Genomic DNA, 11,245 nt, shown 5'->3' on the forward strand with positions numbered 1-11,245 from the left:
CAAGTTGACGAGGAACTCAGTCGTTCTCTTGCCATCCATTTTCAACGCTCGACGAATCAGGCGCCATGCAACGTATTTGACAGTTTCATGAGCCCCAATACCATGCTCGAAGTGATGTAGCACTTGTAATGCAGATTGCATTATAGGCAGCGTCTGCAAGTTTTCGCACTCGGGAAACAGGGATGATTGCCAAACATAAGGTAAAAAAGGAAAGGAAGGGTCGAAACAGTCCATTCTTCTCATTATACGAGATCTCACTGGGGAAAAGACCAAATCTCAGCGGAGTTTGCGAAGCGTTAAATTATGTACGGTCGTCTGAACCCACCCCTTTACCAACGGCTTAAGCAACGAGAGCAATTCATATCCCAGTAATCGATTCTACTTTGTTCAAAAGGGCCTGTCCTGGGAATTGCCAATCTCTTGAGCACAAAAAGAGGCTGAGATATCCGCGATGAGCCTGTCCCTCCAACCCTGAGCGCTTGCAAAAGATCTCGATCTCGCAAGACCCAACTAAGCGATCCTATGCGCATATATCGCATACAACATATACCACTGCAGTCTCCCTCGATAGGATGCAATCCTCTTTGGCTTGCGTCTAACCGTTGTCAAGCAAATCCACCAACTTCTTCGGCGGCTCCTCGGCAATTCTCATGATCGAGACATGAGACCACTTGAAAACAATCACACAATCCCCGTCGTCTGAGAGGTGCGAATGCTCGTGAAGTAGGGAACTGTTTGAACCACAAAAGGAAAAAAAAGTCAGAATATCGTACACATGAGAGGGAGATGCCTCCCTCCTGAAAACGCAACTGACCTTTGTGACAACCTTACAGGAGCGATTGCTCCTTGAGAGCTTCCAGGATGAAGCGGCAGAGGTAGCGAATCTAACGGCTCCTCTCCTCTACAACCTCGATGCTGCAGGTTCCTCCAAGACCGGTCTTGAAGTTGGGCTTTCCGTCGGTGTAGATCAAGTCGTCAAACCGGACGAAGATCAAACAATCGTCGTCGTACAAAATTCCGTACCGGGAGTTGAGGACGATGCAGTAAGTTCCAATCTGTTGCAAGAGAAGCGTTGACCGTTCGTCCCAGTCTTCTTCGGGATCTTCAGTCAACATTTCGCGGATGTTCGCGATAGCGCGAGCAACGATCTTTTCGGCCTTAGCCTCGAAAATGACCACGGCTTGCTTGGAACCATCTGGCTTGAACCCCTCCATGTCCAGCTGCCCATCGGGCTTGAAAGCCTGGTTCTTTTCTTCTACAACGACATTGACAGTCTGTTGCTCGTTGAATCTCAACTTGATCTCCTGAATGCGCTCGCTCAAGTGAGGTAATTTTCGGCTGATGATCTCCGACGCCGCATTCAAGTAGTGGCTCTTCAGTGTGGTTTCTTCGCGTTGGTCATTTTGACTGTTGTCTGAAGACGCGGATAGTATCCTAGGTGGTCGTCATCGTCATCACCTAGGAGAAGGTCGCGGAAAGTAACCGGCGCGACCGAAGACATTGTGATTCTTGCATGTGGTCAGCAAATTAAAGAAAATCGATAACGAATCGAGAGGTAAGTAGAGCCATACTTCCTCCAGCGATGCTGCTGCGTTAAATACGGCTCAGTGGGAAGGGGGATAAAAACAAATGTCGAACGACAAACACTGCTGTCTTGAAGAGATATCTCAGGTGTAAGTAGATCAGGCAGGCCAGAGGGGGTGCGCGTAACAAATCGTAAGGATCCATGGATACGTTTGTCCCGCCAGGGTGGGTCCACCCGACCGCTGTGCGGGTGCAGATCAGGAACAATATTAGTCCGCCTTACTCAATCAAGTCCCGTCCGGCCTCTACTATGGTATGATGGGTAAGTAAAACCACCCGGGCTGGTAGCGTGGGGACTTACGGCCCACAGGAAGCTCTGGAATAACTGCTGAATGGCCGCTCTTTCGCCTGCGATCGATGTACCGCGGCTGGTCGGCTTGAGCCACAGATACCTGACAGGGTGCATTTACTTTGGCCTGGTACCGCAGTACAGCCTAGGCGCCCATGTGGAAAAAAGTACCAATCACAAAAGAGAGGGAGCATTTCTCTGAAACCACAAAAGAGGCACTTCTCTCCAGTGTGAAGTATGGAAAAACTACTAATTTACGCAGAAAAATCTAATACAACTGTACTATCCCCCCCAATCTGTCTTCCATGTTTCATATGGTTTTTTTCTTTTTTCAAAGAGAGAACCCAGGTGCTGGATCACAGTGCACGGACGTTTTATGCGAGTCAAAAGCATACCGCAGTACTCTACACTCCCGCATACCTAATTCCAAAGCGACCACACCACCTGTAAACATACACCCGATCTGATTAATTGAATATCTTCTCGCTTCCATCCTTGACTGCTCAGATATCTGACTTGTCTGACTCGTCTCTCTTTCTTTTGAGCAACTTGCACCTAATCTGTTCCAAGAACTCTCTCTGGAGCGTCACGTCATCCCCTCCGGAGCGCTTCTCGTTGAGATCGATTCTCGTTGATAAAAGCTGAACAGCAGCCACCAACCAAGCAAGCGCCGCTCTGAGTTCGATATCCGGCTCCTTCAATTCTCGGGGGCCATCTGTCGCGGCTAGTTCGAACATTCGCCAGTGAGGATGTCGACGATCAGGCCGGGCCTTCAAATACCTGGCCATGTTCTCATGCCTGAAGTTTCCGAACATCGGGGTGATCTTGTTGCCAGCCTGCGGGGGAGGCTGGTATGGAATAACTGAGAGGCTGCAGTCAGGGAAGCTGCGACTTCCTCCTGTTGCGATGAACGCAAAAGCCGTTTTCAAGCGCTCATTCCTAGCCCCAGTAACGTCGCTCTCCTTCTGCCTCAAGTCTTCCCAAGTAAGATAGCGACGTTGGTCCTCTGCTTCGTCCATGAGCCCGAACTGCCTCAACATCCATGCATCAAGCTTGAATCTGTTGTCGTCGCACCAGTCAACATCGTACCAGCCATCGAGATTTTCGAGATCGTTATGCGTAAATCGATCGAATGGATGGAGAGGCATTTTGCCTCGTCGCCGACGATCATGCTTGTTTTGGTAGCGTTCTTCAAGCGTGGACCACACGTGGGTGAGCAGAGTACCTAGTAGCACAGCCTGCGGTCTCTGTAGGAGCTCTCCATGTCGTCGGAAAACCACCATGACATCTTTGGCACATATCATTGTGTGTCGCACGCCGCGATGCTCATTGGTGACGATGCCGTGCATAAGCTGCATCGTGATCTCATGGCGGACTTGGTGATTGGCATCAAGCACGAATACTTTGCCGTCAGTGCCAACACGCAAGACCTGGTTCGAAGGTGCAATGAGCCTGCCGAGTTCGTCGTCTTCATCTGTCTGCTCGCGTGTGCACAATCCGCCAATGGTCTCGCCTTCGAGATGCTCCCTAAGTATAACACCGACATATCGCTTGCTTCCGGGAAAATTCTCTGCACTGTCGTATGCCTCCAAGACCCATGTGCCATAGTATGTCGGATTGATAGTATCGGATTCGGTTCTAGACCTGTAAAGGTGTTGGAGCACAGCAGCCCGGCGGCAGAAGTGAGAGTCGGCCCAGGCCGAATCTTCGAAGCAAACTGCATCGATGACTATGGCCATGATACATTGCTTCTTGTCGCCAAAGACGGGAATAGGCGAATGTCCAAAGTTTGTGCGAGGGGTCTTGTCGGTTTTGCAAAGCAGTATTTGTCGGTTGTGACTTTCACCGCCAGAGATCGTTTCCACGATGTTAAGTTTTAGTAGTTCGTCATCCTCGTATTGGATATCCGGATCGAAATTGCTGGGCTGCTGCGCGGTGTAGTCCTCGAAGGAGCGGCCGTCAGATGCCGTTTCAACAGGTTTGGGAAAGATGCCCATGGAATGAGGGGGGGCGGGATTCGGGAAAGGCCGAAGTATCATGGTCTGACCTGCGGTGTACTTCGCGAGCGCGTCGCGCTTCTTGGCGGTCACCATGGTGATGATGAGTTGTCGCCGACTTGAATGAGAATGTCGGTCGGTATGATTTGGGGATGGCGCGATGAGGAAAGTTTGTGAAGGAAAATGATGGAAACGATTCGCGACGTGGATTTGGGGGGGAGGAGGGGGGAGGAGGAGATGGGCAACAGAGAAGAGGGGGGAAAAGGAAGGTGAAAAGAAGGTCTAGAAGGCAGTCCGATGAAAGGTATCTGCCAAAATTTCAGGCAGGAAGAATCAAAGAGAAGGTGCGAACGAACCGTACCTACCTTGGGTATGCAGCGCCACGTAGAGAAAGCCAGGTGAAAGGTTAAAAACCATAGTTGTGTTATTCAAAACACGCACTCCAAATTTCCGCCATTCGAAAAGACGGAAGAAAATTGTCCTCCGAACTGGCGTTGCACAAGACAATAGTAGCAAACAAAACGAACCCACAGACCACGCAAACGAAAATAACCAGCAGAAGAGCGCGCAGTATTAAGAAAGCTGCTACTATATAACTAACTCATTCTTGCGAGCTGGAGCCAGCATCAGGCCGTCATTTGATATCACCTCCGTTACACCTGTTTAGTTTGATAACACTTGATCCGATGAGGGGATTTCTGCCGTAGGCACGGGGGGGACGAGAAAGAGAAGTCTCCAGGTTTAGGATGGGGAAGATGGAACAAACGAGAACTGGGAAGATGAGATCTTGACAACTAGAAAGGACGCATGTCCGATGGGAAATAACCACAAAGACTCGACCGCTTGAGCGCCTGCTACTGAGGAAAGTACGATCAATCTTGCCCAACATATTATGCCTTCCCGGGTCTTAGACTCCCGCATCTTGTCTTCCAGCTTTGGATGTTGGTGTCGCTGGCCTTCATCCTTAGCTGGTTGACGGCAGAATCACCGCCTCATTCAAAGCGCGGTGGGTTATTTCCAGCCGAGATGCGTCCAAGTGACGATTGAAGGATATTCATGCCGCGGGGGCTCTAAATCGTAAAGTCGACCCCATCCGGCCACTTGACCAGTATTGTGCCTCAACATAAGACCGCGGAACGGAAAGCCGCCCAAAGACCTGAAGCAAACACACAAGCCTTCTTACCATTGCCAGCCTCGTGTCAAAAGGCGTGACCGAGACACCACTACCTAGCGTAACAACCAGCCGGATTGCAGTGGCCTTGCAGCCAGAGTATGGAGCATGGCCAGAGACCGTCCGTAGATGGAATAAATACTCGCTGATAAATTCCAAGGTATCGCTGAACTAGTACTGCTGAGCTTCAATCATCCCTACCCCGCAAACGCCTCGTAGATGCACCATAAACGCCTTGGCAGCACGTTGGAGCCTCACTTCTTGGCTCTCCGCTTGCCCTTCTTCGCAACGCTAACGCTGCCTTCAGCGACCTCACCAGCCTCGAGCTTGCCCTCGTTCTCCAGTTCCTTGAGCTTCTCCTGCCCAGAAATAAACATGGTCAAGTCCCGATTCATCTCCTCCAAATCCGCAATCTGCGCCTTGTACTCGCCGTCCTTCTTCTTCAACGCCTCGAGCTCGGTGTTGTTGTGCTCTACACGCTTCATCAGCCCCTGAGTGACCTCCTTTTCTTCTTGTAGAGCCTTGCCGAGGTTTCGTGCGAGTTCCTGCGCTTTGGTGGCTTTGTTTCTGTCCCGCTCTGCGTCCCGTTCTAGCTGTGGGATGACTTGTATCTTGAGACGATCAAGTTCCGTCTTGAGAGTCACGTTCTCTTCCAGCGCGGCTGAAGCCTGTGCGGAGGCCGATTCTGCCGTTGCGGCGGCCTTTGACGCCTTGTCCGCCACCTTGCTGAGCATCTCCTCAAAGTACACCCGCTGCGACTCAAGTTGACTGGTTAGAAGATGCGTGTACTCTAGACCGATGTTATCCAACTTTGCCCGCGGCACTACATCCTCGTAGCCTCCTTCCGGTCGGTGGTGCTGTCCATTGCTACCTGGCAGCTCAACGACCTTGCCGTCGCCCTTGTCGCGGATGAGGCGATGAACCCAGGTATCGCCCGCATAATCCCAGACATGCTGCGTCTCGAGTTCAAGCGCGAAGCTGTGTGCCGTCTCTTTCCAGTGATCTTTTGCGTGGCCACCTTTGTATCTACCACAGCCGACGTTTCCGCAAATGAGGCAGATCCAGAGGTCGTCTGGTGAGTCGCATGAACTACAGAGATTTGACACGGAGGAACCAAACGGTTGGGTATACGGGTTCGACGGGTCGTATGTGGTTTCGGGGTTTGTGTGTCTGCAGACGGGACATCCTGAGCCCTTCCAGTTCTGGAGACAATTGCAGTGGAAGACGTGCTGGCAGGGGATCGTCATGAGGCCGGTTGTGTCGTCCATACGTTCTAAGCACACCGGGCAAGTAGGTAATTCGACGAGGTTTGGTGTGGGAGGAGGGAAGGGTTTGAGGCTGCTCGACGCGGCGACGGAAGAGGATGGTGTAAACGGATCGTGGTTGAGGTCCGGGAACGTGCGATTTTCTCTTGTCGGCGTCTCAAAAGTGATAGACTTGACGAACACGACGTGACAAACCTGGGCCTGGAACATGTTAGTACGACCACCGCCACGTCCTCTGTCGTGATGACTACTCACCTCCATGCTGTTGAAGACCTTGCCGTCAAACTCCCTCTGCCACTTCCGTGCGCGCTCACTGTTGCGGAACTTGAGAAGGACCAGATACCGGTTCATCCTGGCGGTCATGACCATCCGGTAATGGCTGATGTCGTTCCGCCATTTTTCACCCACGTATCCTAGGAAATCACCTGGTGTGAGGTAGCTCGGCACTGCCGGTATGCAGATGGTGGTGCAATCTACCTCTTTGACTCCATCGTCTTCGGACGGGTCAAGACCTAACTCTGGTGTCTCCTCCTCCTCACGGTAGAAGTGTACCACACCCCAGCCAACCTCCGTATTCTTCGTCTCTAGCGGCACGTACTTCGCCTTCGTTGACGTCCCCGCGAACGTCGGGCCCACGCCGAGCGCGGCCGACGAGCTAGCCGCTTCTGCCGTCATTTGCTCTCGCTGACGCTCGTCGTGCAAGTCGATGCTCTGTATGCTCAGCTGCCCAAACCTCCAGTCTCTAACAGCCGTTTCTGGCCGAATCGCGGCGGACGATGGCGGAGGTGGAAAGCTCTGGGTGCGCGCTCTCCACTGCCTTTCGGTCAACCGTTCGAGGTTTCCACCACTGTCCTCCTTTACAGGTGCTCTCGAGGGGCCGCAGTCAATCAGGCCAGCGTTGCCGGAGGTATTATGCACTTGTGTGTTCGATCGGTAGGTGTCGGCGGGAAGGGGTGTTTCGTATGACTGCAACGGCGAGGGTTGCGGTCTGTGAACGTAGGATTTCTTTGCGGATTTCCTAGAATGTGTCGGAAGCTCGTCGAAGATGTCGATCCCTTTCGGCGGAAGCCAAACTTCTTGGCCTGTCGAAGAAGTATGCGTTTTGCCTTTAGACTGGCCGTCCGTTGGGCTGGGAGTCGGGTAGAGCTCAAACTTCAAGTGGTAAAAGAAGGACCGCATAGCCTTTCGCAACCCTGCGGGCTGACGCTCGTCTGTGGGTGCTGTCGTAGTCGCCGGCGCGCAAATCCGCTAGCAAGTGATGGTATAGAAACGATGTGTACTATGGAGGTAAAAGCGAGTGTCCCCGAAGCACTTCGTAAGGATTGCTTAAGCTGCTCATAACAACGAGTGGACGGAGGTGTATTTCGGAGGAATAATTTGGGTGCAGGGTCTCTGTAGAAGGTGTTCCCCCACAATGGAACCCCACCGCGGGCACGGGTCCACTGGTCACGTCACTGATAAGGCGCCTGCGTTTCGTAGCCGAACCAGAGCGGTGCTAGACTGTCACTGCAGGCGCTGTCTTGCTTTTTCCCGATGGATACAGAAACGACGTAGAAGTATGAAAGCTACAGCGATAAAGACTACAATGATGGCAAATAGAGATGGCAGACGACGACAGCAGACGATAGTGACAGGCGATAGTGACAGGCGACAGTGATAGACGACAGTGATGGCAGACGACGATGATGTAGGAGGACGAAGCAGGACGACGAAGCAGGACGACGAAGGGCGACGGAGCCAATAACAAGGGCGAAGATGACAACAGATACAGACATCATGAGAGGGGACGACGCTGGACGATGAAGCAAGACACCGAGGCAGGACGATGACGGACGACGACAGCGGACGACGGAGACGGACGACGACAGCGGGCGACGATGAAGGACGATAACAGGAGCAAAGACGACGAGGACGACAACAGATACAGACATCACGAGAGAGGACAAATGTAGACTTCAATGGTCTGTATTGGCGCTTTCGAGCGCATGGTGCCTGATTTACCAGGCCCTAACTAAGATATCATCATGCCAATGCCGTAACCCATAACCCATGAACGCCGGGAAGGAAAGAACCGCCGCTTACTGTCCTCCACGGAGGCGAAGGACCAAGTGCAGGGTGGATTCCTTCTGGATGTTGTAGTCGGACAGCGTTCGGCCATCCTCGAGCTGCTTTCCGGCGAAAATGAGGCGCTGCTGGTCGGGGGGAATGCCCTCCTTGTCCTGGATCTTGGACTTGACGTTGTCAATTGTGTCTGAGGACTCCACCTCCAGGGTAATCGTCTTGCCGGTCAGGGTCTTGACGAAAATCTGCATGCCTCCACGGAGGCGGAGGACCAAGTGGAGGGTCGACTCCTTCTGAATGTTGTAGTCGGAGAGGGTGCGGCCATCCTCAAGCTGCTTGCCAGCGAAAATGAGGCGCTGCTGGTCGGGGGGGATACCCTCCTTGTCCTGGATCTTGGACTTGACGTTGTCGATAGTATCGGAGGACTCAACCTCGAGGGTGATCGTCTTGCCGGTGAGGGTCTTGACGACTAGGAAGCGTTAGTACGATGCTGGACGATGGGTGGTCGAGAAATTCGGTGACTTACAGATCTGCATACCACCGCGGAGGCGGAGAACCAAGTGCAAAGTCGACTCCTTCTGGATGTTGTAGTCGGAGAGGGTGCGACCGTCTTCAAGCTGCTTACCAGCGAAGATAAGACGCTGCTGATCGGGGGGGATACCCTCCTTATCCTGAATCTTGGACTTCACATTGTCGATGGTATCAGAAGACTCAACCTCAAGGGTAATGGTCTTGCCAGTGAGGGTCTTAACGAAGATCTGCATGATGGCGACTTCTGAGCGGTTGCGATGTGATTGATGTAACTGATGGTGGATGTAGAAGTTGTCGCTGATGGACGAGTGCTTGTGTGGGATGGAAGATGGATGGATGTGAGAAGAGGAAGAAGAGTGGTGGAGGAGAGGTTGAAGTAGTTAAATAGTAGGAGGCAGAAGAGATACTGGGCAGGCAGGAGGCGGGTGGTGACTGACCGCGGCGAACGGAAGGTAAGGGAAGGCAGTGGGGGGCGCAGGCGCAGGTGGAGAACCGACCTGGAAGGTACCTTACTGCGTCCTTACCTGACGGTTATGCGGTGCACTGAGGCAATACGGATATGCCTTGTGTCCTTGTCTGGAGAAATGGCGAATGATTCATCAGCAAGCAAGAGCGCTAAGGTAGGCAGGAGCAAGCCGGAACCCTCCAGAACCAAGTGGACCAGGAGGGTGCGGGAGGTAGCCAGTACCTTCCAGAAAGGCATGAGCTGGTGACGATTTCATGTACTCGCCACTTCTTATCTGCGCTATCGGGCCACTTCTCCCGCCGACCTGGAAAGGCTGGAACCCAGTTCTGCTGTGCCTGATGTCTCAGTTCGCAGCGCTGGGCCTGCCGCTGGCCACTGACCACGACTGTTGGCCACTCGCCGTCGCCGCTTCTTTGATCAGATGGCCTCGCTCATGCCGCCGTAGCCCCGAAACGCCATTCGACCAGTGGCTGCCGAAAGATCAAAGATCGGTTGTTTGTGATCAATGGCAGTTGCGAGATGCGAATCTTCAAAGAACTGGGAGGCGGGAGCGAGCTCGGGGGCCCGTCGGCAAGAACGTCTCGCGCAGGAGGGAGCCACTGTTTACTGTTTCCCCGGAGCCTTAAGCGTTAGGCAGTCTGTCACTGATGGGTCGCCGCCCCATCGCAACTCGCAACCCCTGCACCTGCTCCGCCTCTGCCGTCCACCTTCGGACTGTCTTCATCAGTCGTCATCGCAGACGACTCAATCATGGCTGAGAAGCGTCGCCGAGAGCATTCATGGTGTACGGCGAAGATCACCACAGCTGGAGGCTAGAATGTTTTCCCCCACGGACGAACCAACCTGCCAAACCGAGAAGGCGGGCGGTTAAACAACTGGCTGTCTTCGTTCTCGACGCTGGGCTAGGAATGTGTGTGTGTCTCACCCAACCGCACCGGGAACACCACCTTGACGATGGATGGCTGCAAACTCAACCAACTCACAGACGCCAGACCGACTCAAGGCTACACACTATCACCCTGGCACTGACAATGTGAATGCAGTGGCGCCCCACCCGCCACCCGGATGCCGGCCATTTTCAGAAACACGGCGACGCCTGACTGGCAAAGCGCGTGCAATGTGTCACTACCACCACCTTAATCGCCACTCGAGAGCCTCCAGTCAATCTTTGCCTCGTCCGAAGAATCGCCTGCCAATCCCCCGATGCCTCTAAAGCTTCTCTGGACCTCATCGCTTACTTCTTCCAACGACTCCATCGGTTGTCCGCTTGCCTGCGTTGGCCTCACTCAAGATGGCTTCATTTCCACGTCTCAGCGCGCCCGCCGTCGCCGAACAGTCACACCAGACCCCGACAGCTCACCCCGGTATCGCTATCGCTGGACCCCCGCATTTTAGCGCATGATGACGCCAGACGTCATTCCTCCCAACCTCTTGAGCGCCCGACCCTGATTTTACCATCGTTCGAGACCGACCGACGAACTGCAACCTCTTCGGCCTGCCTACCCAACAATGTCCTTTGAATAAATTACCCGGGAGGAATGGGTGTGTGAAGGAATGTCTCTTTCACTGTTTCGGGAACAAGCCACATGGATCATGGCAGGACGAGACCGATCAAATCCAGTCGGGAATGCTTCCTAGTGACGCATTCGTTTGTCGAAGAAACGAGACAGAGGGATTGCGACATCGCCATTGCGACGCTCGGCCCTCGTCACGACGACTCACGGTCGGCGCCAGAGCCCGTATTGGCCAGCCGACCGACATCGTGGCACCAAAGTGCGAACGTGGCAGTTCATGTCTGCAGCAGACGAACACCACCAACTGCACTCCTCGCAGCCAGCCACCGTCTTATTGGTTTGGCCTCAACGTGCCAAACCGCCAGCG

The 11,245-nt window shown here is 53.4% G+C and overlaps 2 protein-coding genes across 2 annotated transcripts; both read right to left on the reverse strand.

Annotated features, from left to right (window-relative positions):
- Positions 1-2,376: 2,376 nt before the first annotated feature.
- Positions 2,377-3,966, reverse strand: GCG54_00002698 (uncharacterized protein; the record flags this gene model as incomplete). Its single annotated transcript, XM_045402782.1, has 1 exon — positions 2,377-3,966. The coding sequence occupies one exon, from the start codon at positions 3,964-3,966 to the stop codon at positions 2,377-2,379; it is 1,590 nt and encodes a 529-aa protein (XP_045269400.1).
- A 1,329-nt stretch (positions 3,967-5,295) lies between these two features.
- On the reverse strand, positions 5,296-9,131 carry GCG54_00002699 (Polyubiquitin; the record flags this gene model as incomplete). The annotated part of the gene is made up of 4 exons (XM_045402783.1): positions 5,296-6,507; positions 6,562-7,554; positions 8,412-8,836; positions 8,894-9,131. The coding sequence occupies 4 exons, from the start codon at positions 9,129-9,131 to the stop codon at positions 5,296-5,298; spliced, it is 2,868 nt and encodes a 955-aa protein (XP_045269401.1).
- Between the last annotated feature and the right edge of the window lie 2,114 nt (positions 9,132-11,245).

This window comes from Colletotrichum gloeosporioides, assembly GCF_011800055.1.
Source record: "Colletotrichum gloeosporioides strain Lc1 chromosome Unknown consensus_13, whole genome shotgun sequence".
Classification (NCBI taxonomy): Eukaryota; Fungi; Ascomycota; class Sordariomycetes; order Glomerellales; family Glomerellaceae; genus Colletotrichum; species Colletotrichum gloeosporioides.